At 55.1% G+C, this 26,612-nt stretch overlaps 1 protein-coding gene across 5 annotated transcripts in view; it reads right to left on the bottom strand.

Annotated features, from left to right (window-relative positions):
- The window catches only part of PHACTR3 (phosphatase and actin regulator 3), a 237,736-nt gene that overhangs the window by 101,560 nt on the left and 109,564 nt on the right, over window positions 1-26,612 (bottom strand). For 4 of the 5 annotated variants that reach the window (XM_086702610.1, XM_086702609.1, XM_086702611.1 and 1 more), the window contains exon 2: window positions 1,588-1,749. The exons of the other annotated variant lie outside the window; for it this stretch is intronic. In XM_086702610.1, coding sequence (XP_086558736.1) covers window positions 1,588-1,744 — 157 coding nt within the window. In that variant the 5' untranslated portion in view covers window positions 1,745-1,749. The remainder of the gene's footprint in view (window positions 1-1,587; window positions 1,750-26,612) is intronic. 5 annotated transcript variants of the gene reach the window in all.

Raw genomic sequence — 26,612 nt, 5'->3', positions numbered from 1 at the left:
GAGAGCATCAGGGGCTCCCCAGGTCACGGAGGCCACCCTGCTCTGGGCCCTGGTGCCTTCCCCAACTCCATGCCTTTGCGTGAACTGTTCCCTCTGCTGCAATGCTTTGCCCTGCTTTTCTCAAGGGGCCAATCACATCTCAGTTCAACGGTGCCTCCTCACCCGAGCCTTCTCAGATCTGCCCACCCACCCCACCCCTCCGCACTCCTCCCCAGCACCTGCTCAGCTCCCCTGGGGCCCCACAGGAGCCGTGATGTCTCGCATGCTTGCACGCATGCTCACTGGTCTGTCGCCCCACTCCCCGCTGGGCAGAGAGCCCTAAGTGCACAGGGCCTGGGTCCCCCGTCTACTCTGTCCCTGGCACGCAGGAGGTGTTTGAGATTCCTGCAGTAACACTGATGTGCTGCCCTTGTGGACAAGGAGAACGGGTCAATCAGCTTCTCAGGGGGTTAAAAATAATTTGTAAAACGTGTAACAGGTGTGAGGGAAAGACCTGTTGGGGTAGCCCTGTCTCTGCACGCCGCACGGCTTCAGGGCTGGGAAGGAGACAGGGGCCCTGGGGACCGTCAGAGACAGCAGCCCGAGACGGGCACTTACCAGGCTGGTCCCCAAGGCCTAGACTAATTCCACATGTGCGTCTCCCTCACTAATTGTTTCCAGCCGTAGCTAACAGGTGCACAGCTCAGCGCGAGGCCCATGGGGTTTGCTTCTCACGGCACCGGCCCCCCTCCCCTTCACCAAGGACAGCCTCTCACTCGAGAACCAGACCTTGGCCGCGGGACCGCTTGCCCTCCCTGAGATGGGCGGGGTCACGGTAACGTGGGTGACGGGGGTGCTCTGAGTGTCTGGCTGGTCACCGCTCGCTATCACGGCCTGCTGTATGGCTGTCACCACATGTGTCCGCGTGGTTGTCTCGTGGCCACAGCTCCTGGCGTGGATTTCGAGGGGGCAGGGGCAACGGTCCAACCGCCACGACCCAACTTCCCACAGCGCTGGGACCGGCAGGGTGTGAGGATGGGGCCGCAGGTGAGTGACGGAAGGGGGCTTCTGGACCCGGTGGTGGGAGGGCGCTGGGGGGGCACTGCCTGTGGGCACCCTCCTCGGGAAGAGCTTAGGAGCCCTGGAGCCGGCGGCCCTGGCTTCCAGCAAGAGGAGGAGCCTGCGGGAATTGGGGCCGAGATGAGGGCCCTGGCCCTCTGAATCACCTGGGGGGCTCCTAGGGACGGCAGGCCCCCCGAAGTGCGGGTCCGGGTGTGGGGGCTGGGCGCGTGCTACTGCAGTGTGGTCGGCAAGGACTGCCGTCACCAGCTGGCCTCCCTGCCCCGCAGGGACCCCCAGGTGCGCATGAACAAGGTCCCATCCACCCGTGTGCCCCGTGGCTCTGGGCGGGCAGTGGGCTGCAGGTGTGCCCGGTGCTGGCCCCGCCCCCCCGGGCGGGTGGGTGGGGCCTGTGCCAGAGGAAGGAAGGGACCCAAAGGCGGAGCAGCCCCTGTTGTGGGAGCCCGCCCACCGTGGGGGAGGGGGAGACAACATCGGCCTCGAGAAGCTCCGGGACAGTGGCACCGGCTCCCTGTCCCCCATGCTCACCGGATGTGGTCTGCTTCAGTTTTTCGTTTTTCTTCTTCCTCCATTTCCAGGGCTTGAAGATCCTGCCCAGCGTGGCCAGTTTGCTGTTCCTCCTCACGGGGGGGGTTCGGGTCCCTGAGACCAGATACTCGGAGCGCGCTGGGGGGGCTGGGTCCATCTCATCTGCAAGGGGAGCACACCAAGGAGGGGCCGGGTGATCACCAATCCCGCGTGGCTCCCCTCACCCACGGGGCCACCGGTGATTCTCCAAAGCCCGGGGCTGGCCCGTGCCCCTAGCATGCTGGCACGTGCAGAGTAAACGTCCGTGGGGTCCTCAAGCAACGGGGGACACTTGCTACTGTGGGGCCCGGGAAGAGAAAGACACATGCTTCTCCACAGGCCGCTCTGTAGTTCACGATGTGTTCATTGTTTAAGGAAAAAGATCGGTGAGAACGGAAAACAGTGCAGCGGACAAGGCGGTCAAAGTGCAGAGTCACGTGAGCCAGACGGCTGCTGTCTCCACTGCCCGCCCGGGCCCCTGTCCCACGGGCACAGCTCAGACCAGAGCTCAGGCCGGCGCCCGGGAGGATGGGGGAAAACCTCAAGATGCCCCAAACCCCTCCTGGGACAGGGCAGTGACGAGGCCCTGGGTGTGCTGAGTTTTAACCTCTCAGTGTCACTCAGGTGGGGGTTCACAGACCAGCCAGTGCTCCCCACCCAGCATGGCTGCCGGCACCGGTGCCCGGACCCCGGCCAGGACACCCCACGTGCACACACACACGCACACACACGTGCCACCCAGAACACATTTAGTCCCACAGCCAGTGGGTTAATTCACCTCACTGCGACGCACAAGCAGGGGCTGGGAGCCTGAGTTTATAAAGAGATAAGAAGCCCCAGAGGGGCCCAAATATGCTGGATGAGCAGGGCTGGAGTGAGGGGGTATCGGGAGGGTCCTCAGTGGGAGGCCACCAGAGGGGCCAGACCTGGCCTGGCGCCCCAGGTGATGGACGCCCCAAAGACGAGCCGCCTGGGCTAGGAGCAGCCAGCCAGGGCTCACGGCACCCAGCCCCTCCGAGCCTCAGTTTCCACACGTGTAAAATCAAGATAATGATCGTCCCTGACATCCAGCATTCAAAGGAAAATAAATGCAGGGTGGCCCCAGAGGCTGGAAACTTAGGTAAACATATATAACACACAGTTGATTGAGAGTATGTTACAATCCATGTAGAATGACATTAACTACGTTTTAAGACCATATAGACACTCTGGTGTCTAAGACCATGCCAGTTCTGGTAGAAATTTTCACAGTAATTTCTATTATATGAGGAACAAAAAGAATTATCCTGGAGTAAAAGTCACTGCTTGTTCCTGGCCAGGTACCAACTAACTTTACCCTCACAGTAAATCTATGAGATACAGGACTCCTATCGTGTCCATTTCACAGATGAGCACACTGAGGCTCAGAGCAGTGAGTCATCTTGTGGACCCACAGAGCGAGAAAACGCCGGAGGTCGGGCATGACCCTGCGGGGCCTGAGCCCAGACCCCTCTCGTATCTGGAAGCTGCCTCTACGGTGACTGTGTGAATTCATCTCCCGGAGCAGGACACAAATGGGTAAGACACCAGCAGAAGGCACAAAGCAGGACTGTCCCAGCCACCCAGGTTGCGCGGCCGCTCTCTCTGGCTGTTATTAATTGAGCGCTAACTATGTACCGGAGACTGTCCCCGGTGGTCTACAAAGCAACCCGCGTGTGGAAGAACAAGCTTAGGGGTGTCTTGTTGAGAGACGAGCTTGCTCGAGCTTGTCCCCAGTACCCGGCACCCAGCGGGGGCCCGGTGGGGGGCGGGGGAGCCAAGGAAGCCCCAGGGCACCTGTCGCGGATCCCCCCCCACCATCTCCCCAGCACCGTGCTCCAGCCGCGGGATGCAGACAGGCCCTTCTCCCAGAAGCAGCTTTCTGTGTCTTACCATCCTCTCCTGCCTACGGGCGCCAGATTCAAGCGTGTGGGTCAGAGCCACACGGCACAAGGAGAGCCGCTGTCCTGCGGAAGACAACTGGCCAGGTCTCCCCAGGCCTCGGGCTGGTGTGAAAATGAAGATCCCCAGAGATGTGCAGAGGGACAATGGACCATTGTCACCACTCCACGAAAGGTGGCGTCACGGAAACACACATGCCCCACACGATGAGTGCGGAAATCCAGCGGAGGGCACACACACGGCTCCGAGTTTCCTAGCAGCCAAAGCAAAAACAGAGCAGCACAAAGCAGAACCTGTGACCCTGGTCCAGGCCACCGGCCGCCGGCGGCTCCCCCGCATGCCCCACAAGGCCTTGCAGCCAGTCTCCCCGCGATCCCCGCCCTTACAGATATGACTGATCACATCGCGTTCCGCACACTCCCTGCCCTTCCCCTTCTCCTGTAGCACAAAGTGCAGACTGATCGCCACATCTGTGTAGCTCCCCAGAGCTGCTCCTGGTGGCCACCCACTCATCTCCGCCCCCTATTCACAGCCGTCATCCCTGCGCGGCGACATTCACGGCACGCAGCATGCTATGGGAGGCAGCAGGGTGCAGTTGTTAAGGAAGCAGGTGCTACGACCAGGCATCTGGGGTTCACACCCTGGCTCCGTCACTCACTGACGGGGCAGGGCGTGCTGGCACCACCCCTCCCTGCACCCTCACGCCTGCCCTGGCCTCGCTGGGGAACCGAGGGCACGGGACTTCCCAAATCCCTGCCCGGGGCTCGGCCACGTGGCTTGCTTGAACCCATGGAAGGTGGGCCGAGGGGCAGAGTCTCCCTCCTCGCCATCGCCTTCCTCCCCACCCTCCCCGTCCTCCCCACCATCATCGTGTGAGTCCCTGGACTCCCTGCCCCCCCCCACCTCTGCCCCTAGCGGCTGGAGCAGGTACCGGGGTTCCCAACGCCCCTCTGACACACAGGGTCCTCACGCACAGCCTGGAGCACAGAAAGGGCAGGGGCCCCAAGGGCTCGAACTTGACTCGAAATTCAGCAGGGAGCCATTGAGGGATCTTCATCTCATTAAAAACAGAATAAACTGAGGGCTGATGGGGGGTGGGGGGGGAGGGGAGGGTGGGTGCTGGGCATCGAGGAGGGCACCTGTTGCGATGAACACTGGGAGTTGTATGGAAGCCAATTTGACAATAAATTTCATATTAAAAAAAAAAGATCTGACTTGTCCATTTAGCAAATATCCGCCTCGCTCGACCAGGACAGACACGTTCGTCTGAGCAACGCCTCGGAGACCTGCTGTCATCGGGGAGCAAAAGCCCAGGGCAGCAGGCTCCAGAAGGCTGAGGGCTGCACCCCCAGCACCCCCTCCCTCCTCCGCCTCCCCCCCCTGCAGGGCTCAGCCCAGGACCAGGCGCAAGGACAGAAGCGTCAGAACAGACGCTGTACCCTCCAGCGAAGGGGTCACGAGCACCTCGAGGACAGAGAGGGCACGACTCTGCCCGACTACGTGCCCGGGGGTCTGTGTGAGCAAGAGGCGGGTGTGTGCCCTCCTGGGCACACCGAGGGTGGGTGTGCACGGGGACACGTGTGTATGCAGGAGTGGCTGTGTTCCCGCATGTGTGTGTCCCGGGGGGGGGGGGGGAAGGGGGAGGGCGGTTGGCACCCCTGGCCTCCTCCCTCTACCTCCAGCCCGTGAGTTCACCCAGTGTCTCTCTCGGGCCGCTGGGGAGCCCCCTTCCCCCACCGGGGGCATTCCCGGGGGTGCAGACACATTAGCACATCCCTCCAGCCTCCGAATGACACAGCGGGGCTGTTCCCGGGCCACCTCTGCCACCTGTGAAGCATTAGCAGTTAATTAATGAAACACGTTTCCCCACATCTGCGTGAGGAAGTGAAACTGGCATCCACAGGGCAGGCGGGAGGCGTCCCGGGTTCCCAAATGATGGATGGGGCAGGTGGCCCGGCCTGCTGACACGAGACAGCTCCGCCCCCCCAACACTCCAGCCCTCTCCTGGTCCCCAACCCTGCCTCCCTCCCCCACCGATGGATCCCACAGACCTACGTTGAGGTACCGCTCTAGGACAAGGCCGGGAAGGCCACCATGACTGAGCTCACTGAGCTTACGGGCTCCTTTTCATGCCTGGCCCAGGGCCAGCCCCTTCCTTCATGACATCCCCTCCACCCTCGCTCCGATAGCTCTCGGACATCCTCCCGGGACGTACTGTTTACAATTGCCATCTGTCTTTCTCACCTGGACAAACGAAGTCCTGTCTGTGAGAACAGGAGCTGTGGCTGTCTCGTTCACCGTGGGCCCCTGGCATCTTTACGCGGGAGGTACTCAAATGAACACCTGCTCGGCCGGTGACTCTGGCGCCTGGATCCGACCCCCGTCCATCGGACTCCAGAGTCCACTCCTTAGTGACGCCGGGCATTTCCGCTTCCCCATCTTCCATCAACTGACCTGTCTCCCTCTTCTAGCACTTGGCCTCTCCCCAAAACACACCCCGGAGGGGACCCCCACTCGCTGATGACCCCCACAAGCTGAGCGGCTGGCCTCGCAGGGAAGACAGACAGACGCCCTCTCTATCAGCCAAAATCGGAAGACCGCTTTCCGCTTGCTTCATGCATTCATTCATTCCCAAACTCAGGCAGCAGGCGTCAGCTGAGGCCCGCCCGGGGCCAGAGCTGCTCTGCATGGAGGGAGGCGGGCTCTGAGAAGGCTGCTGGGGGGCGGGTGATACTTGATTGCGGCCTTGGAGGTTGAGGAGCTGAGTAAAGGGTGCGAATCCATCAAAGCACGACAGGACGTGGTATTTGGGCGATGGGAGATGAGGCAGAAAAGCAAGGTCTGGCGTCCTCATCTGGGAGGTCCAGAAGCCCCGTAAAACTTCCACGTGGGAGACGGACGTGCTCAGAGATGCCAACTTCCTACACTGCCGATTAACGACCAACACACACGCACACACACGCAAATACACCTGCACGAGACTGTCATGTATTATCACCACCACCGGACCATAAATAATAGGCAGAAAATAACCTCATGGTAAGAGAGGGCTCTTTTAATTAAAAGTATATTGATAAGTGAATAAGAACACGGGGGCGTCTGGGTGGCCCAGTCGGTTGAGCGTCCGACTTCGGCTCAGGTCATAATGTCATGGTTGGTGGGTTCCAGCCCTGCGTCAGGCTCTGGGCTGACAGTGTGGAACCCGCTTCAGGTCCTCTGTCCCCCCCATCTCTGCCCCTCCCCTGCTTGCTCTCTCTCAAAAATAAACATTTAAAAATATACATAAATGAATAAAACTGTGTCGTCTTTGGTGTTACCAATTTGCCAGCGTGGGTCTGGGCACTCGAATCTGAGAGCCTTCATCCTGGAGCTCGGGGTTTCTGGAATGGGGCGGGCAGGGGAGGCACAGAGGACCAGCGCTGTGAAGCAGCCTCACCGAGTGCCGTGTGGATGACGGCTGCAGGGAGCCAGGCTGCAGGCAGGGAGGCTCTCTGAGAGGGGACAGGCGGCATGAGGGTCGCAGGCCGGCACAGAAAGGAGGGAGGGATCCAGAGATGTTGCCGAGTGAGAGCCCTCATCAGAGCCGGGAGAGCCCTCCACCTGGGGCATTGGTGCACAGGGAAGGATCAGGAACACCCAGGTCTGTTCCAGCAACAGCACATCTACGGAGCACTTGCTGTGTTGTGCGACAAGCCCCGTCCTGAGCACCGAACACGAATCAGCTCCTTTCGTTCCCATCAAGACCCTAGAAGGCGGAGGCGCTTGGGTGGCTCAGCTGGTTGAGTGTCTGAGTCTTGATTTCAGCTCAGGTCGTGATCTCGCAGTTTGTGAGTTTGAGTCCCATGCTGGGCTCTGTGCTGACAGTGGGGAGTCTGCTCAGGATTCTCTCTCTCCCTCTCCCTCTGCCCTCCCCTGCTCATGTGCTCTCTCATTCTCTCTGTTTCTCTCTCTCCAAATAAATAAATAAACTTAAAAAAAAAAAAAAAAAGACCTCAGCAGGCAGGTCAGTCTTTTCATCCCCCGTGTGACAAGGAGGAAGCCGGAGGCACAAAGGTGTGAGATAACTTTCCCAGGTCACACAGCTAAGGTGACAGGATGCTTACAAGTCAGGATGTCCGCTCCAAGAGCCCTCATCCTAACCCCCTCGCTAGATCACATGGAGCGGGTGAAGACGGCACTGTCGGGGATGAGGGGCGAAAGCCAGGGCTGGAGCAGACCTAAGCATCAAAGCAGCGTGGAGCAAAACCGTGGCACTCAGCATCGAAAGACCCACGGCTTGTGGCCAGGCCACGAAAGATGTGCCCTGACAGCTGTCTACGCAGGAAGTTCTCGGTGTTTTAATTGAACCACCACCAGGACGCGTCTGAACCTCCAAACCCAGATTTTCAAAATGGATTTTAAGTCTCCCAGATGTACAAGGACTGTGGTTTGACTGTCCCCATTCCTGGAAAATTCTTGAGTGACGACCTTAGAGCAGGATATCCGGGGAGCACTGATCAATACGGACAGAACCGGGGCCCAGAGCCGAACACCTACGTGGTCCACTCCACGTAACCGTGGCCGGGAGTGGAGGCGGGGACAGGTCGCTGGGGTGGGGAGGGAGAGGGCAGGGATGCAGGAAGAAGGGTGAATTTACTTAAAGGGGAGAAGAACTTCTAAGGGCCGATGGCTCTATTCCCAGGACCTCTGCGGGATTTTCCTGCTGCTCTGCGAGCCTGTCCATCAGAACCTGTGGTCCCTTACAGCCCCCGTGCGGATAACCGCGGCCTCACCAGTAAAAGCCACGAGGACCCCAAGAGCAGGCTCCCACTCCTCCTCAGGCACCCAGCACGGCACCCGGTGTGTGGGATAAATGAATGATGGACTGAGTGAATAAATGAATGAATGAGAGACATTGATCCTGCGGTAGAAAAACTGAAGTGGAATCCAAATGCAGGTCACTGGTTATTAACAGCGACCCGGAGTCACCTCTGCGCCCCTGGACGGCAGGAGATAATTACAATCCCTAAGCGCCTTCCAGGCTTCAGGCTGGCCCATCCCCTCCCCCGGCGGCCGCCACGAGCAGCCCTTGACACAGACGGAGGCTTTCTCGGCCCTGCCCGCCAGCCGAGGCGCCCAAGAAACACAGGGAAGGCAATAGGAGACCCTGGCGAGGCGTCGGAGTGAACACGAGCCCCGGGACCCTGCGGATCGAACGGACGCTTCGTTGTAGGAGAACACGGTTTAGAAGGCCGAGGGCAGCCGCCAAATTCATTGGCACGTTCATTCCAAGCAAACGACCCCAGGAGGCAGGGGCTACGTTTCCAGCTCCATTTGCCATTTGAGAAGAGGAGGCTGAGGGGACAGGACCCACGTATGGAGTCACACAGCCGGTAAGTGGCAGGGCTGGCACAGGAGCCCAGGCTTTTGGATGTAGAGCTCGCACTGGGGCGACACCAGTGTTTCCCAAAGCATGTTCCATGGAACCCTAGCTTGGGAGATGCTCTACGGATAAAGACCGATGGGAAAACGCTGCCTACACTAAAAGCCCTCCCTGAAGGGCTGCCGTGAATGATCACAGTGAAGGCTCTGAGAAGTCCTGCAGTAAGCAACCGTATACGGCTGTTTCACCAGCTCTTCCTAAACAGACAGATCAGGCAACCCCTATTTACACCTCGTTGCCCAGACAGCCATAACCATAACCACACACAGGCTGGGGCAACAACAGACTTCTAGCAGGAGACGTGAGATGAAGCAGTTTAAACATACATCCTGCAGGGGGCGCCCGGGGGGGCTCAGTCGGTTGAGCGTCTGACTTCGGCTCAGGTCATGATCTCGAGGTTCGTGGGTTGGAGCCCCGCGTCGGGCTCTGTGCCGACGGCTCGGAGCCTGGAGCCTGCTTCGGATTCTGTGTCTCCCTCTCTCTCTGCTCCTCCCCTGATCTTGCTCTCTCTCTCTCGCGCTTTCTCTCTCAAAAAGAAACATTAAAAAAAATTTTTTTAATGTATTCCTGCTAAGAAGTGTTCACGACAATTTATTTTTGGAATATAAAAGTCTTATCCCTAATATCTGGGTTCCAAAGATAACAGGATTCTCTAAGACCTTTGCAGAAGCTGGGCTTTGAAACTTCCCACGGTCTGAGCCATGTAGCTGCCCGGGGCCCCCGCACAGCAATGGTGAGGAGAAAACAAAGACGGGACAGTGGGTACCATCTATGCCCCGACGCCAGTGCAGAAACCAAGGCCTCCTCAAAGTGGTTTCTTTCTGCCTCGCACGTCTGGTGGGAAAACCAGAGCACGGGACGAGAGAAACCATCTGTTTAGCATCAACCCCGTGATCCTGCCAATGGTCGCTGACGTCTGCCAGACATATGGCCGGTTCTCCAAGTGAAAATCAGCTCAAATCTGCAAATCAGGTGGGTCTGAAAAGGCTGCGTGGGGTTTGCAACGAGGAATTAGACCACGAGGGCCGTGGAGTTGGGGACGGTGAAAGGGGGGACCCGGAAGCCACCTTTGGCGTCTCGGACACCGGTGTTGTCAGCATTGCGCTTAGTAGGTTGGTCTGCACTTGTGCGTCAGCAAACTCCGGCAGAAATTGCTCAGCAAGAAGCCCACGGGCTTTGCAAAGATGAAAAGCTGCTTTTAGAGACAGCCGCCTAAAGATCTTCTTCTACAGAGGGGAGAAAAAAGCGTATTTCAGAGAAAGGATAAACCGTAAAACAGCGCACCGAGAGACGTCAGCATCGCACTATAAACGGAGATAATATTCCCCACTGCCTTCAAAGCCCAAGCCCCAGCCCAGACTTTCCACGCTAAAGTGTGACATGAGGCTCTTACATGCCAGTCAGAGCTTATGGACAAATGTTAATTTTTAGAAATACGCGTGCTTTTAGCATTTCTGAGAGGAATTACACACATGTAAAGACTGGGAAGAGTCTGAGCCAACAGATTTGCATCTTGAAAGTGGGTCCCACGTTCATGCCGCTCGGGTCAGGGATGGGCCAATGCTTTCTGTAAAGGGCCAGACAATCTCTGTGGCAACTACCGGGCCGCTGCATGAGAGCCATCCACGATACCTAAATAATAGGTGCGGATACGCTTTAATCAAGCTTGATTTATAAACACCAGTGGAAGGCGCATGTGCTCTGGGAGCTGACCCCTGCCTTAGGTGGTCCCTTCGGAAACGTCTTCGGGGAGAAGTCCCACTGGACGCCGGGAGAAGAAAGAAGGCGGGAAGGAATGGCTTTGGCTCAGGATCCCTTACCTTCACTCTCGTTGCTGACCCCTAGGGTCCAGCCAGTGTCACTACCCACCTCCAACTCTAGCCTCAGACTGGTTTCCCAGCATCCGCTTAAGCCTGCCCCCCCCCCGCCCACCCCCCCCCCCCCCCCAGCAGGGTCTCGCATTACTTTCCTGCTTAATGTCACTGTGACTTTTCTGGTGAAACACAAGACCCCAACTGTACCCCAATCCTTCTACTTTTGTTTATTTATTTATTTATTTATTTATTTATTTATTTATTTATTTAGAGAGTGAGAAAGAGAGCGGGGGAGGGGCAGAGAGAGAGAATCCCAAGTAGGTTCCACGCGCAGTCAGCACAGAGCCCGAGGCGGGGCTTGAATTCATGAAACCGTGAGGTCATGACCTGAGCCGAAATCGAGAGTCCTTTGAGCCACCCAGGTGCCCCCAGGTGACTGCTTCTTTAAGCTGTTCTCCACCCACGCCCCCTGCTTCCCTCCACTATCTCCCTTCTGCTTCCCGCTCAATTTCTCCTGACACAGGGCTGCCCCCATGCCAATCCTTCTGGAGGCAACACTCTTCCCTGATGAACTCCTACGCATACCTCACGGTCCCATCCTCCATACCCACCTGTTATGGGTTTTTCACCATAGACTTCAGTATAATTTAGAATTAGCTCTTGATTTGCCTGTCCGTGAACTGAATGTCCTTCTCGGCTATGTGACCAGGAGAGCAGGGACCAAGTGTGTCCCATGTAACCGCCCCCTGCTCAGGCCCAAACACAGAGCTCAGGAGGGTTCAGTGAGGGCTCAGCAAGCAGTTGAGAACCATCTGTCCCTACCCAGGGACCTAGTGCAGGCGTAGCTGAAGTTTATAATCCTACACAATCAGACGTTTCTCAGGCTTTACCAAGTTGAGCTCTTTCTGAACTTGATGCTTTTTAGCCACACTTTCTGGCCCCACGCCACCTCCTTCTGGCCCCTCAGGGGTTGATGTGACGCTGCCCCCGAGACCCTCCCCTGAGAGCAAAGGCCGCCCTGCCTGAGCACCTGCACTTTGCTGTCCCCCTGGCTCCTAGCTTCACCACAGGCCCTGTCCCGGCCCCGGCTCCCCTGGTGCCATCACAGAAGTGACAGCAGGGCCGAGACGGCTCAGCGACCCAGCAAGTCTGCACAGTGCACACCTTCTGGGAACAGGCAAGAGCCGGTGACACCTGCCTGCTCGGAGCATGCCCAGAGTCTCTGGCTGCTGGGAGACAGCCCCCGGGGGTCCCCCAGGCAGGGCCAGCCCCAGCTGATGGCCGCAGGGCTAACCCTGGCCCCAGTCACTGCTCTCCACCGCTGCGGGGCCCCCAGGAGCCGCTCTCACGCGGCAGCCAGCTCTGTCCACCCCCCGCCGCACTGCACACCGGACTGACGGACTCACACTCAAGTGCTCCTTCCTGAGCACCGCTCTGGGCCCGAGACCCAGCCCTGCCCTCCCAGACCCAAGGTCTAGGGGAAATGGGTGGCAACAGCAGAACGGACAACTAAGACGTTGACCTGCACTGTCTTCTGCTCATGCACCCCGGGCCCGGCCCCGCTCGTGGCTCCCAGTTGCCTGCAACGTCTGACCCCGGTCATGTCATGCCACGATCCCCTCCCCCCACCTCACCCCGCTTAATCTGCTCCAGGGGCTTCCACGGGCATCAGAATAAAATCCCACTTTGTTCCTCAGCCCTGGCCTCTCCCTCACCAGCAGCTCCAGCCGCCGGGGGCTCTTCCCACCCCCTGAGCCCCATACTTGGCAGCTCCTGGAGGGGCCCATCCCTCCCTCCTCCCTCCTCCCTCCTCCCTCCTCCGCAGGCCACCTCTTCTTGTCCCTGGGTTCCCAGTGCCAGCGCGTCCTCTGTCCTTGGCTCCGTGGGCCCTGCTCCTCTGGCGTGTTCTCCCTCAGACTCTCCCCACTGCGACGGGCCTTGCAGGCTCGGCCCCAGCAGGTTCCTGAGAGACATTCTGGAAGGAATCAGGCAAGGAGCCGATGAGCGGAAGGGGCGCCGTGACGGAGAGTAAGGCTGGCGGCCCTGTGCCAAGGAGAGGACTGTCTCCGGACGCAGTAAGATTCCTGCCAAAGTGACAACACCTGATGCGATAAACACTAAAGAAAAGGACTACCTCGTTGTATATTTTGCTTGTCGGTCCATCACAGCGCTTTGGGAATACTCGTGGACCAGTGCTCGCTTGAAGACCTATTTCTAGTGCTTTTGGGGTATACACCTAGGAGGGGGATTTCTGGTCTTCTGTTCCAGGTTTTGTTTTGTGTTTGTTTGTTTTTTTTTTATTCTGGAAGAGAGAGAAAGAAAGAGTGCCTGTGGGGAAGAGAGGGAGACAGAATCCCAAGCAGGCTGCGTTACGGTCAGTGCAGACCAATGCGGGGCTCGAACCCATGAACTGGGAGATCCTGACCTGAGCTGAAGTCAGATGCTTAACCGACTGAGCCACCCAGGCGCCCCTGTGCCCTGTTTCACGGGCCAGCCCGTTTCCCACACGGCTGTGCCGTATCACACGCCCAAAAGAACGACGCACTGACACGCGCCACGACGTGGATGGGCCCCCAGGACGTGATGCTGAGAGAGAGAAGCAGGCACAAAGACGTGTCTGTCCACTTACACGAAAAGGCCAGAGCGGACAAACGTGGATTAGTGGTCGCCAGGGCTGGGCCAGGGGCGGGGGAGGGGTGGGAGGATGGGAGCGGCTGCTGAGGGGCAGAGTTTCCGTTTCGGTGACAACAAAGTTCTAGAATTAGGGGTTGCGCCACAATGTGAATGTACTTCAGGCCACACCATCATACCCTTTAAGGAGTCAAAATGTTAAATTTCGGGATTTCAAATGTTAAATTTAGGTAATTTTACCTCAATTTGAACAGACACTATGTCCTGACCCAGTGGAGCCCTCTGTCGTGTCATAAAGCCAGAGTCAGAGCCATAAAACCCACCAAAAAGAGCGGTGGTTTCCAGTAGAACAAAGAGCAGACAGCCCTCCATTCTTCCATGCACCTGCACCTCGAGCGGTGGCCTGACCCAGCGCTGACGAAACCGACGTCCCGGAGAACGAAGCGCGCGATTGTTCCGGCCGCGGCAGGTCAACACCAAGCCGAGCAGGCTCCCTGTGCACTTAATGCCGCCGCACCTCCCGGCCTGGCCTCTGCGTGTCAACCCCGCCCTTCGCAGCATCAGGACTCTGGGGTCCAGAAGGAAGGAGGCCGGGGTGCCAAACGATAACCCACACGTGCGTCAGGACTGCGACTCACGCAGATGTGAAAGAGCCATAAAAGCATAAAGTCTCACGCAAACCTGGCAATGACCCTAAATTAAAAATTGTGAAGGATCACAAATTTCAAAGCGCTCCGGCCGCGGGAATCTGAAACTCCACGTCCGCTGACCATCGCAGACCTTCTCCCGCGTCAGAACACCCCAGAAACCGCAAATTCGGAACTAGGTGGCAGCCCCATTCATCCAAGCACGACCAGGAGGACGTGGGCAGGACCCTGGGTGTGTCCTGAGCCCAGGGCAGGCTCTCCCCGGGTCCCCACCGTCCCGAGGCCACGACCTCGGGCCCTCCCAGTGTCCCTGTGAAAGAGCGGGCAGTGCTGGGGCTCGACACGGCCCGCCCGGCCTGAGCCGGTGACTTGACACGAGTAAAGCGCCGTCCCCTCGCCTCCGTTAGAGACAAATCTGAGGAGCTGCTCGCGCTCCAGGGTCCCCTGTGGGATTGGGGGCAGTGGCTCTCTGCACAGCCCTGCCCGAGACCACCCCGACTCGGCCTCTTCCTCTTCCCGACGTGACTTCCCCTTTCGGTCCCTCCTCGGACCGCTTTCTTAGGAGTTACTTGCTCTCAGACCCACGTCCCAGGGTCACCTTGCAATAAACCCAAACTAAGACCCCCATCTGCTCTGTGCCACGTGCTAGGGTGACACTGACAAGCAAAACTGGGGTGACATGGTGCCTGCGCTCACTGGGCTCATAGCCTACCTGAGCTCACTGTCTACCTGGGCTCAGTCTACCCGGGCTCACAGACACAGGGACATCAATCAAAGAATTGAATTCACAGCTGTACTGTGACAGCCCAAGTAAGCGCTTGGAGGGAGAAAGGCGCCTGAGGGCGATGATGGAGGTCTGGACAAACGCCCTAGAAGACATCTGACTCGATGAGAACGAGTTGGGGTGAGCACGTCCAATTCAGAAAAAAACAATGTGCGAAGCCACCTGGAAAGCTTGGAATATCACATTCCCACCTTTCTCCAGAAAAAATCTTCACCGCCTGTTGATCTTACGTGCACTTCCGTCGGGAGCCAGGCGCCAGAGAGACGAATGTAGCCCAGCAGGGCTGAGCGACTGGCCTGGGATCACACAGCACCGGTGACGGCCCTGGACACAAACACGGGGCTGCACATCTCACCGGGTAGGGGGGACTGCGGCACATCTCTGCTGCTCACCCGCCCCCGAGACCAGACCAGGGTAGCACAAAGTGAGCCCCGCGTCCAGCTGCTTTTACAAGCTCCAAACACACGGGGGACCCCAAAATGACCCCAATCCTTCCCGCTCAAATGCCTTTTTGAAAGTCATCATTCTCAAACTCCCTTTATAAACATCATACGTTGAAAGGTCTTTGGTCACAGTTCCCAGCCTAATGAGTGAATCCCCAAGTGGAAGTTTAAGTGCATTGTTGAAACGGAGTCCGTGGGGACTGCTCTGGTCTCAGAAATCATTTGGCTTCAGAAATCATTTCCTTCCTCATCCATTAAGTAAATGAAGTGAGGCCTGAGATCCCCAGTCCTTCCGGCGGGAGCGGGGGGTTGAAATGAACACGGGCAGGAGAGAATGCAAGGGCCCTGCCCCTGAAGGCGTCCTGACCCCTGGGAGCCTGTGGATGTGCTGCCTCTCGTGTAGCCGAGAGCTGGTGGGTGCTATCGCCAGGTGCCTGGTTTGTAGATCGCCCGGCAACCGCTGAGGACGAGTGTGACGGCGGGGGTCAGAGATGCTCAGGGACCCTCACGAGTGTGGGTGAGGATGTGAGGAAGCGTCACCCTCAACACACCACTGACGGGAACGTAAGGTGGGGCAGCCGCCGTGGGAGACGGTCGGGCAGGTTCCCGAGCGGTTACACAGCGTCGCCATCTGACAATTCCGCTCCCAGGTGTTTACCCCGAAGAACTAAAAATATACGTCCACGCGAAAACCCGTACGTGAATATTTGCAGCAGCGTAGCTCACAGTAGCCAGAGAGTGGGAAGAAATAACCCAAACTTCAACAACCGATGAACGGATAGAACGCGGTCTGTCCCTACAGGGGACTCTTACTCGGCCATATAAAGGAACGTCACACCCGCTGCACATGCCTGAGCCCCGGGAAAACATACTAAGTCACGGAAGCCCACACGGTACAGGATTCCATTTGTCTGCATTTTGGGGGTGGCGGCACACCCTGGGAGCGTGAAACCCCCATTCACCGTCCTCTGTAGCAAGAGCTAACCCCCTCCACCCAACCTCTGCGCTTGCTGTTCCACAAGCCACTGGTTGCACAGAAGCACAGTGATGGTCAGAGTTACCAATCAGGCCCGCCACCCCCTGCTTAAACTCCCTACTGGCTCCCCGCTCAGTTTGGGATCACACCCAAACTCCTTGAGGACGCTCTGGCTTCCCTCAGTACCGTTTCCACCCCATCTGATCCATTCCAGCCACGCTGACCGTACTCTGTGTTCCCTGAGCATGCCTGGTGGGCTTCTGCCTCAGGGCCTTTGCACCAGCTATCCTCTCTGCCGGGAATGCATTCCCCCGACATCGCCACAGGGCTGACTCCTCATCCCCAAATCTCAACTGTCCCCACGTGCCACCCCTCCCCACCCACCTTCTCCACGTGGCTTTCCGGTACCTTTCACAGCTCACTCGAAGACGTCACTTTGTTTCGCCTTCTTTGGCACGTGTCGCCCTCTGACGTGTCGTGTATCTGTTTACGTTCACATTGGCACAGAAGCTTCTTGAAGGCAAGGACTCTGTGGACCCAGCATGATACAGCAAGGGCAGCAGAACCTCCATAAATTTCTGTTGGATCCCAGTAACCGCCCTGCTCAAGGTCAGCTGCCCTCTGGATGGGAGCCCAGGAGGTCCACAGTATCCCCCCTACGGGATCTGGCCTTGCCTGCTCTTGGCCTCCTCACCGATCACCCAACCAGACTGGCCACTTCTTGGTTCCTGAGCGCCTCTTTTCTTTTGCTTCAGGAACCCTACCGGTGCCTTCCCAATAAAACCCTTTCGCCCTGCATCTTAGCCTGGCCAGCTCCTATCCTGGCTCGCAGCTTACACCTCGCTTCCTCCCCAAAGACCTTCCCAGGGTCAGGGCTGGGGGCCCTGCTCTGTGCGCCCCGGCCTCTGTCGCCGCTCCCCTCCATCGTATCTCACGGAGCATGGGAATCTCTGGCTTCGCTGGATTTCTGGGCCACGGTGCCTCTGTCGGGTGTAGACACGGGTGGGTGCTGCTCACACGACCAGTCAGGACGGAGCCCCCCCCACAGACCCCCCGCACAAGCTCAGTCCCCCCAGGAAAGGCCGCCGTAGGCCCACCCTGAGCTCGGCTCTGCAGCCAGACGGACGGCCCGTGGCTGCGCTCTCGTCAGCTGCCGAAGCGAGGCCAAGTCCCTGGGCCTCTCCGGGCCTCCGTGTGTGCATGGGGCATGACGCCAGCATGCCACGGGCCGCCAGGAGGGCTACGCGACCTCACGCGAGTGGGAGTGCAGCACGGTGACTGCACGCGGCCACCTGTCACACCCCCACCACGACCGCCCCCGCCAGCTCGTCCTCGGTCTCTCTGGGCTCCCTGGGTGGCCTCCTGCATCACAGTCTCTGGCACACGGCAGGCACTCAATAAACACCTGCCGAACGCCTGAAGACACCACAGAGGTTCTGGGCAAAGTCCCACAGTTTTCAAGGGAATCACAGGAAAGCAGCACTGTGATTCAGTTTTTGATTTTCAGCCGTATGTCCTTGGGGGCCTGACGGAGAAACGGCCGCCGCCCCCAGGAAGCAAAGGGGATGGCAATGAAGAGACCTTGTGGAAGGGGCCGTGGCCTCTGCCTGTTTCAGGCCCCACCGGCCTGTCCACGTGAGCCTGTGGCCTCCTCGTGGGTGCTTATAACGTCTACTGATGTGCATGTGGGCACCGTACCGGCCTGCGGGAGCCCTGTGTGGGGTGGGGGCCGCTGGGGGGGTGGAGGGCTCACCCAATAAAGTGGGGAGTTTGGGCCTCCTGGGAGAAGCTGTTTGCTCTTGGACACAGTGCCCTCCAACAGTAGTGTGGCGATGCCCCTTCCTCACTTCAGAAGCCACCCGGCACCAAACGGCCTTCCTCTGTGCCCGTCACACACCTATGATGAGCCAGAGCTGCAGAGACACCAACAAAATGAGTGCAGGGCCTGCTTTCAAGGAGCTCACAACAATCTCATTCAACAACCTGGAAAGAGCCGGGGCTTCAGAGCCAGGACATTTGGGCTGGCTATACCCTATGCTGGCCCCATGGCTATGGTCCAGCCACAGACTTCTCCAGTGGCCCCATGGCCAGACCACAGACCGCTCTCCAGTGGCCCCATGGTGGTGCTCAGGCCACAGACCTCTCCAAGTGGCCCCATGGCCGTGATCGGGCCACAGACCTCTCCAGTGGCCCTCAGTGGCTATGGTCGGGCCACAGACCTCTCCAGTGGCCCTGTGGCTGTGCTCAGGCCACAGACCTCTCCAGTGGCCCTGTGGCTGTGCTCAGGCCACAGACCTCTTCAGTGGCCCCGTGGTGGTGCTCAGGCCACAGACCTTTCCAGTGGCCCTGTGGCCCTCACCACACTGGTCACGCCCATGACAGAACCAGGGGAGGAACCATCCATGAAAACCCATAACCCATGCTTCAGCAAGCCAAATGAATTCCCCAACAGTGTTCAAACCCCCCAGAACAGAGGCTCAGTTGGGGACCACAGTTTGATCTGACCATTGCTCTGGAAGAAGGAGAGCAAAAGGCCTACTCTTGCTGCAAAAGTGCCAAGTGCAGCTAAAACCCCCACAGAATCCGGCCAACTTGAAATCACCTCAGATAGAAAAGTCAAAGGCAGAAAATTCCCTTGAAGGATCAGCGACAAGAAAAAGTGAATTTCACACTGAGGGCAGCCTGTGGGCCCCACAACCCGGTGGGGGCGGGGGGGGGGGCATGATTAATTTATTCATCTGCGTTACCGAGGGATACAAACTAATTTAGTGGGAAAAACAAAACAAAACCTCATGCAATACACTTTGACACATTCAATTTTCATGAGATGTGATGGGTTCTTCTCTAGGGAAGGAAAGGCCCTTACGATTAAATCCCTATCCTTTGGGGAGGTCTAGGGCTTTCTGGTGACAACAGGCCACACGTAGGCCAACCAGTGTGCCCTACCCACTAACCACTGCTCACCACGCATGACAGAAATATGCTGAAATCCGTAGACGTCCTTTTTAAAACCCAGAGCCACGCAAAGGGCTAATCGGCCTACTCCTCAAAGTTTAATTTAACTTGTATTGGATTGAATCATTCAAAACTGCCAATATTCATCTGTCACTGCCTTACAGAAATGGTAGGTTCACACAGAGCAGCCTAACGCAAGATGAAACCAGATCCCATTCTAGAATGAAATACACAGAGATAGGAATATGACCGCAATGGTTCGGGGAGCGTTCTCCTACGTCATCAATAGGGGCCAGACCGAAGTTTGCGGGATGAGCCTTACTGCTGCAAATGATCGCCCTGCTCCTCTGCCCTCAGGCACGTGCACACAGGGAGCCAGCCTGGCCCATGGCCCAGGCAGGTGGCCCCGCTGGCCCCGGGGCTGGGTCCCGCTGGAGCTCAGTCACAAGCACAGCCCCCACAGCTTCGCTGCTCTGCGATGGGACCAGAGGGAAAGGTCGGTCTGGGCAGCAACAACTGCCTTGACCTGAGGTCACCCAGAGCCACACGGCGAGCAGGAAAGCAAGCGGGTGGCCTTGGGCGGCACTCACGGAGGAGGGAACTTACTGCCACAGATGTCCGGCTCCCAGGCCTTGGGGAAGCCGTTTCCAATCTTCCAAGGGATAAAGTCTTGGGAAGAAAGGCAGGAAACGGGGGAATCTTTTTGCTCTTGGCCACCTAACGGCTAGGCTGCATCAGCCCGCTGGCTGCTAAGAGCCTGTGAGAACATCACAAACCCAGAGTTCTTACCCCCTGGGACCTTTTCCCGAGCCTCATGGGACATCTGCAGACCTGGATGGGAGAGCCATTCCAGGACACGAGGACACAGCATGGAGGATGGGACTCGGTCCACTGCTGAACTAAAGGAACATGGATGATGCATGCGTCCACTCAAAGAGTTTCTTCAAAGACTCGGGCGCCCTGGATTTTTGCAGTTTTCCTGACACTTTAGACTTAACGGAAAGTATGATTCTGGAAGAACACTTGAAAACACAGACAAAAAAAAAAAAAAATTCTTTTTGTGACTTATGTCATTCTCTTCTTCAACGAACTGTAAGGAGCGACAGAGCCGTGTGTTGTCATTCACATCAACGTGGTTAAGAGCTTCCTGGGGTGAATCAGCAACACCGCGTGGAATGTGCCCGGTGGGGCAAGTGCCCTCACCTCCGTAGTGCCCCGGGCTCTAGGACACAAGCAGTGACACGGTCTCCCTTGCAGGGCCGTTGTAACAATGACATGAGAAGAAGCAATCTGCACAGCACCCCAAATGGGAATTAAAAGCTAACTGAGCGTGATAAATTCAGGGGCTTGCGACCATGTCAATATCCTGGTTGGATACTGACACGTAAACTAAACACTAAACACTCTAGTTCGGCACAGGTTGGGGGTGGGGGGAACCGGGAAAGGCCACACAGATCGCTCTGAACTATGTCTTAGGCTGCACTCAGGTCTAAACCCATCTCCACACAAGTTTCAGCTTAAAAATTTTTTTTAGTGTTTATTTTTGAGAGAGAAAGAGAGGGACAGAGCGCACGCGGGAGAGGGGAAGAGAGAGTGGGAGACACAGGCTCCAGGCTCCGAGCTGTCAGCACAGAGCGCTATGCGGGGCTCGAACCCGTGAACTGTGAGATCATGACCTGAGCTGAAGCTGGAGGCTTAACCGACTGAGCCCCCCAGGCGCCCCCACAAGTTTCAATTTTACGAAGTTAGCAGGCTATTTTCATTATTAAGATCATTAATCCTGCCCCAGAGGATACAGTGAATGAACACTCAAGGGTTCTTTCAATTTTTCATGAAAACAAAAACTAACGGTCTCTAAGTAGTTTGTGGCAGAAACAAGAGGAGCGTAAGAACAAAGTGACCTCCAAAATAATCTCACTGTGATGACTGTTCTGTCTTCCTCTTCGAGGGAAGTAAACGTCAATTACCTTTCCTTCGCGCATTCCACCAACACTGACGGCAACGTGTGTGGCTCAGGGACCCACTGGGACCAAGCTGGGTTTGGTCTTAATCTGCATTTGGGGTTGGTTTTTCATTATTTTTTTCTTTTGTGTGTTTGTTTGCTTTGTTTTTTTACCTACTAATGTTTTCTTACCACAACCCTTTGGGAAGGAAGGGAAGAAGTGCACATTTATTGAGCACCTAGTGTGTGCCTGGCCGTGCATGGGGCACAAGGACTTCCCTGCTAAGCAGAACGAGGACAGTCTGTGTCCCTGGGAAGCGCCACAATTTGGTGAGAACAGGTAACATTAAAAAACAATAATTGCGCGATTAAACTGCATGTTTGTAAAGTGCTAGGCGGGAAGAGAATGCGGCTCTGAGGCTGTGGCCTGAAGATTTAGCCTCAGTGGCTGTATTGCCGTGGCTTTTATTTTCCGTATTCTGATGCTCTGACATCCAGAGCCTTGCTGGCCCTGGAGGGACTGTCCTTCCCCACACTAGCCAAATCTTAGAGACCGTGAACAGCTTGCCCACGAGCGTGGTTGGCAAATACAAACCAACCAACCCTCAGTGCGCTTCCTCATGGGGTCTCATTCTCTGGACAACCGCCCGCTTGCCCTAATCGCCCCAAGGCCAGGTGCCAGACAACAAGGGGCGGCCCCCGTGCCCCAGAGCCCACTGGCATTATGCTACCTGCTCACTGGGACTGGGTTGCTTCTCCGGGACACACAATAAAGGCTCTTGTCCCCACTTTCCCCTCGCTCCCTGGGCCTCCCGACCGACCCCAGGGCTTCCCTCCCGTGGCATGGTGTGGCTGTCCCCTTCTCTTGGGACCGGTAACAAACTATCTTTCCGATGGCAATTGTGGGCCTTATTACATTTCTCAAATTCTCTATGCGTTTACTACATTTAAAACAGCAGCAAGCGAAGCCCTCGCTGGAGAAGTGACCTTTAAGAATGTGCAGGGCTCGCGGAGGAAGAGTGAAGGTCAGAGCAGATCATCAAGGGCCCCCGAGGCATGTGGGGCACAGCGCACCCGAGACCTGGAAACACGGAGGAGCCCGGGAGGAAGGGTGCAGGGCGGAGCCGCAGAAGGGGTCAGGGCCAGCACGCGCGGAACGTGGGGTGCTGGGTGCGGGGACACGCACTCTCAACCTCACGTTGAAAACACTCCTTTGTCCTAAAGGCAAACTCCCAGGCACAGGGCCTCTGGTTTGGCTCCCACCGCGCCCTTAACACCCATCAGTGCCCGGTGCGCTCAGACGGTCACGGTATTTTTGCCGAACAAACGAATCCTTCCCACTAAGGGGAAATCTGGACACGTACCTCTGCCTCTACCTTTTTTGATTTTTCTTAGTTTGCAACCATCTGACAAGGATGTCGCCTTTTCTAAATAGTTAAGTATCTGTTGAAGCATCAGTTGGATTGACAGGGAATCCCTCCACGCTCTTCGGGGAGAAATAACATCAGCCTCGGAGAGAATAAAAAGAGAGAGAACTTATTCTATGAGGCCAGCACAACCTTAATACCAGACTGGAAAAAGGGCGTGCCTAGAAGCAGGAAGGGCAGGCCAGTCTCTCTCGGGAACATACATACAGAAATCCTACACACAAAGCTGGGAAATCAGAGACAGAGGCAGGAAGACATCACACACCGCTGGGCTTGTTCCGGAAATGACCATATGACTTTTCCCCTGGATTCGTTCAACATTCGAAAACCGATCCGTGGAAATCACCACATTACCCAAATACAGGGGGAAAGTCACATGATCATTTCGAAAAATACAGAAATAGCATTTGATAAAACTCCACGTGCATTCATAATTAAAAAAACCATCAGCAAATCAGGAATAGGAGGGAACTTCCTTGACGTCATGAAGAATAAAGTATCCGCTGCAAACTCATACCTAATGATGAAATATTAAAAACTTTGCCTCTGAGATTGGGAATGAGACAAAAGTGTCCTCATCTAAAATTGCACTAAGAGACATTAACCAGTACGATAGGAACAAAAAGTTTAAGTACATGATAGGAAGAAATGAAGCTATCTTTTTTTTTTCCCAGAGTAATGTTTTTAGAAAATCCAAAAGAGCCTCTAAAATTAGAATAAGTTAATTTAGCAAGGTTATTACAGAGAAGGTCCCTTTTCAAAAATAAATTATATTTCTACATGCCAGAACCGAAGATTCAGAAAATGATATTTAAATAATGAGATTTAAAAGTCATCAAAAAATATAAAATACACCAGAATAAACCTAGTGAAAGATGTGCATGAGGCATCTACAGAGAAAGCGTTACTGAGAGAAAAAGTATATAATGTCAATATTAAGTGAGGCCCACCATGTTCACAGACCGAAAATCTGAATGTTTTAAGGATCTCATTTCCTCCCAGACTGATTCCCAGGGTCAGTGCAATCCCTGTCAAAATCACAACAGATTGTGTTGTGTGTGCACGTGTGCGCTTGTAAGAGAGAGAAAGCGAGAGAGAATTGATGCACAATTTAATAATTTTACACAGAAATGCATAGGACCAAGAATGGCCGAGGCAATCTCGAAGAAGATAAATAAAGTGGTAGGATTTACACTATCAGAACATCCCAATCGACTATAAATCCACAACTACTGTGACAATGTGCTGCTGCAGTGACAAAGAGACCGACGGAACACGGAATGGCGTAAACAGACCCACACCGACAGGGTGCGGGATCCCGGGGGAAGGGAACACAGCCGTGCAGTGGGAAAGAGATCCGCCTCTCCAGGAAGAAGAGTGCTGTATCTATGGGACAGCCATAGGGGAACGCGGATTCCTGATCCCTCCCTCACACCAAACCAAAGTCGGCTCTGATTCTAAATGTCAGAGATAAAACGATAACACTTCTAGCAGAAATCCTTCATGGCTTGGGGATGAGCTAATATTCCTCAAACAAGATACAAGGACGAAAAACTTAAAGTGACCCACATTAAAATTAAATATTTCTTTTCATCAAAAACAATACCATTAGGTGAATGAAAAGGCAAGTCACGTCAAGGGAAAAAATTTGAGATCTGTATCTCCACTCAAATGCTCAATCTAGAATATACCTTATTTTTTTAATCCTAGAAATTATTCCAGATTGGTACCGCTCTCTTCACGCTATTAGTGAATGTGAAAGGCATTTCAAAACGAAGACACACAAAGAACCTAAAGAAAACGAAAAGATGCTCAAACTTACGAGTTTCCAAGGAAATGCCAATTAAGCCACAATGTAGTATTCCCATACACACGCTACAACGGCTAAGTGTTTTAAATAGCCGACTGTATCAAGGGTGGTGAGATGGACCATCGGACGCCTGTGCTGCTGGTGGTGAGGGATGCTGGAGCGGACAGTGGTTCACCCACTTTGGAAGCCTGTTTGATAGGATCTGCTTCTGCCGAACATATACAGACCACGTGACCCAGCAAATCCACACACACACACAATAAACTAAAAAAGGAAAAGAAGCCAGCCAATAAACAAAAACAAAGAATGTTCCGAGGGGCACTCTCCATAGCAGCCAGATGCTGGAAAGAAGCGAAGGTTATCGGCAGTAGAGCGGACACAACAGTGACCCACAGGAATACTATACAGCAAAGAAATGACTGACCTATCCCCACATCCAACAGCAGGGGGCGCTCCGATACAAACTAGTGTGTATCATAACGGTTCCACCTGTGTAAGGCACGGAACCCAGAAAATCTCATCTGTGCTGTTCCGTCATGACAGTGGTTCTCTAGGTGGTTTGCACACTTAAGAGTTTTGCACTTTTATGTGAGTGTGACGTGTCAATAAAAGGCTTCTAAAACTTTTTGAGGTTAAAAAAAAAACCCCATCTTTTGAAGATCTATTCTGTGCAAAAAAAAAAGACTGGACACCTCCAGAAATGTATGTAAGCGTTAAAATGAAAACAGAAACACAAGCACATAGGAATGATTAAATTTTCTCCGGGTGTCTGCCCACCTCCCTGAATGTGAACAGATGCCCCAGATGGCATGTGTTCAAAGAGCGCTTAGAAGAGCCTCGAAGGTCATTCGGTTTCCCCGCATCCACCATGGTTCAAACAGGGACTCAAACCCAGACCCTGATGTGAGAAAAGGAAGCCGCACATTGTGTCGCTCACCCAAGGTCTCCTTTCTGGCTGTTTCAACATCATCTCATATCCCAGCGTGATCTTTCGGTTTGGAATACGAATAAGGAAATAAAAAAAAATTAAAACGATAATGTTTTGGTTTGAAATCAAAAGTAAATAATTTTTTCAGAGCGACTATAAACGACTGCTGGAAAAAGCCATCACTAATGTACTGAGTGTCTGGTAATTACTAACAGCGCTGGGAGTTCAATTAGCTGGGGTTGTCGCTTGGAGAAAAAGCCTAATAAAAACGGCATACGTTTGCTTCCTGAATTGCAGGTTGCCGAGAAATACAAGTAAACCAGAAAATGACCTGAAAGAAATTGCATACGTGATGTGACAAATACGTATCCCGGAGTTCTATTCCGCCAGCGCTGGGGGTGGGGGACACGCTGTGACTGAAGACACAGTCCCTGCTCTCAAGGCGTCAGCTGACGAAACAAAAGCACGGCCACAAATCAGCAGAACCCCCGGAATGTGGAAGTCCCTCCGAGAGGGGACCGAGGTGAAAAGGAATGACAACAGGGGTCCTTCCCAGACCTGGAGACACATTGCAAATCTTCAGGCATTCCTATCCAGACCCCAGGACGTGGCCACCTGGACCACCTCCAGTCAGCTCGCATACATCGGCGGAAAGGCGGCCTCAAAAAGTGACGGGGAGCCTCGCACACCTCCACAATACAGCACGTGGCAGACTCCTAACCAGACGTTTGGGAGAAGGTCACACTGGACCGTCACCGCATAGTTACAGTAAGATAAACTCTAGTTTAAGTCATTTAAGTACAATGGTAGAAAGTCTGGAAAAAAAATGAAACGGGTTCAGAATTAAGAAGAACTTTGTGAACTTAAAATGATAAGTAATCATGGGGTGCCTGGGTGGCTCCGATGGTGGAGCATCGGACTTCGGCTCAAGTCACGATCCCGCAGTTTGTGAGTTCGAGCCCCGCGTCGGGCTCTCTGCTGTCACCTGCAGAGCCCGCCTTGGATCCTCTGTCTCCTTCTCTCTCTGCACCTCCTGCTCACTCTCTCTCTCTCTCTCTCTCTCTCTCTCTCTCAAAAATAAATAAACATTTAAAAACGTATGTAAGTAATAAAGAATGAAAGAGTGGATCGTCCAAATTATGTAAGAATTTTTAAACTTTTCATTCAAAATCCACGTGAAAAACAGTCAAATGAATTCTGGAACAGATTCACAAGAAATGACAAAGCATAAAATCTTTAATATACAAAGACCTCTTTAAAACCAACAAGAAAAACAAAAGCCTCCCC

This window comes from Puma concolor, chromosome A3, assembly GCF_028749965.1.
Source record: "Puma concolor isolate L17-30 chromosome A3, mPumCon1.1.hap2, whole genome shotgun sequence".
Classification (NCBI taxonomy): Eukaryota; Metazoa; Chordata; class Mammalia; order Carnivora; family Felidae; genus Puma; species Puma concolor.
This window is presented reverse-complemented; position numbering and strand designations above follow the sequence as displayed.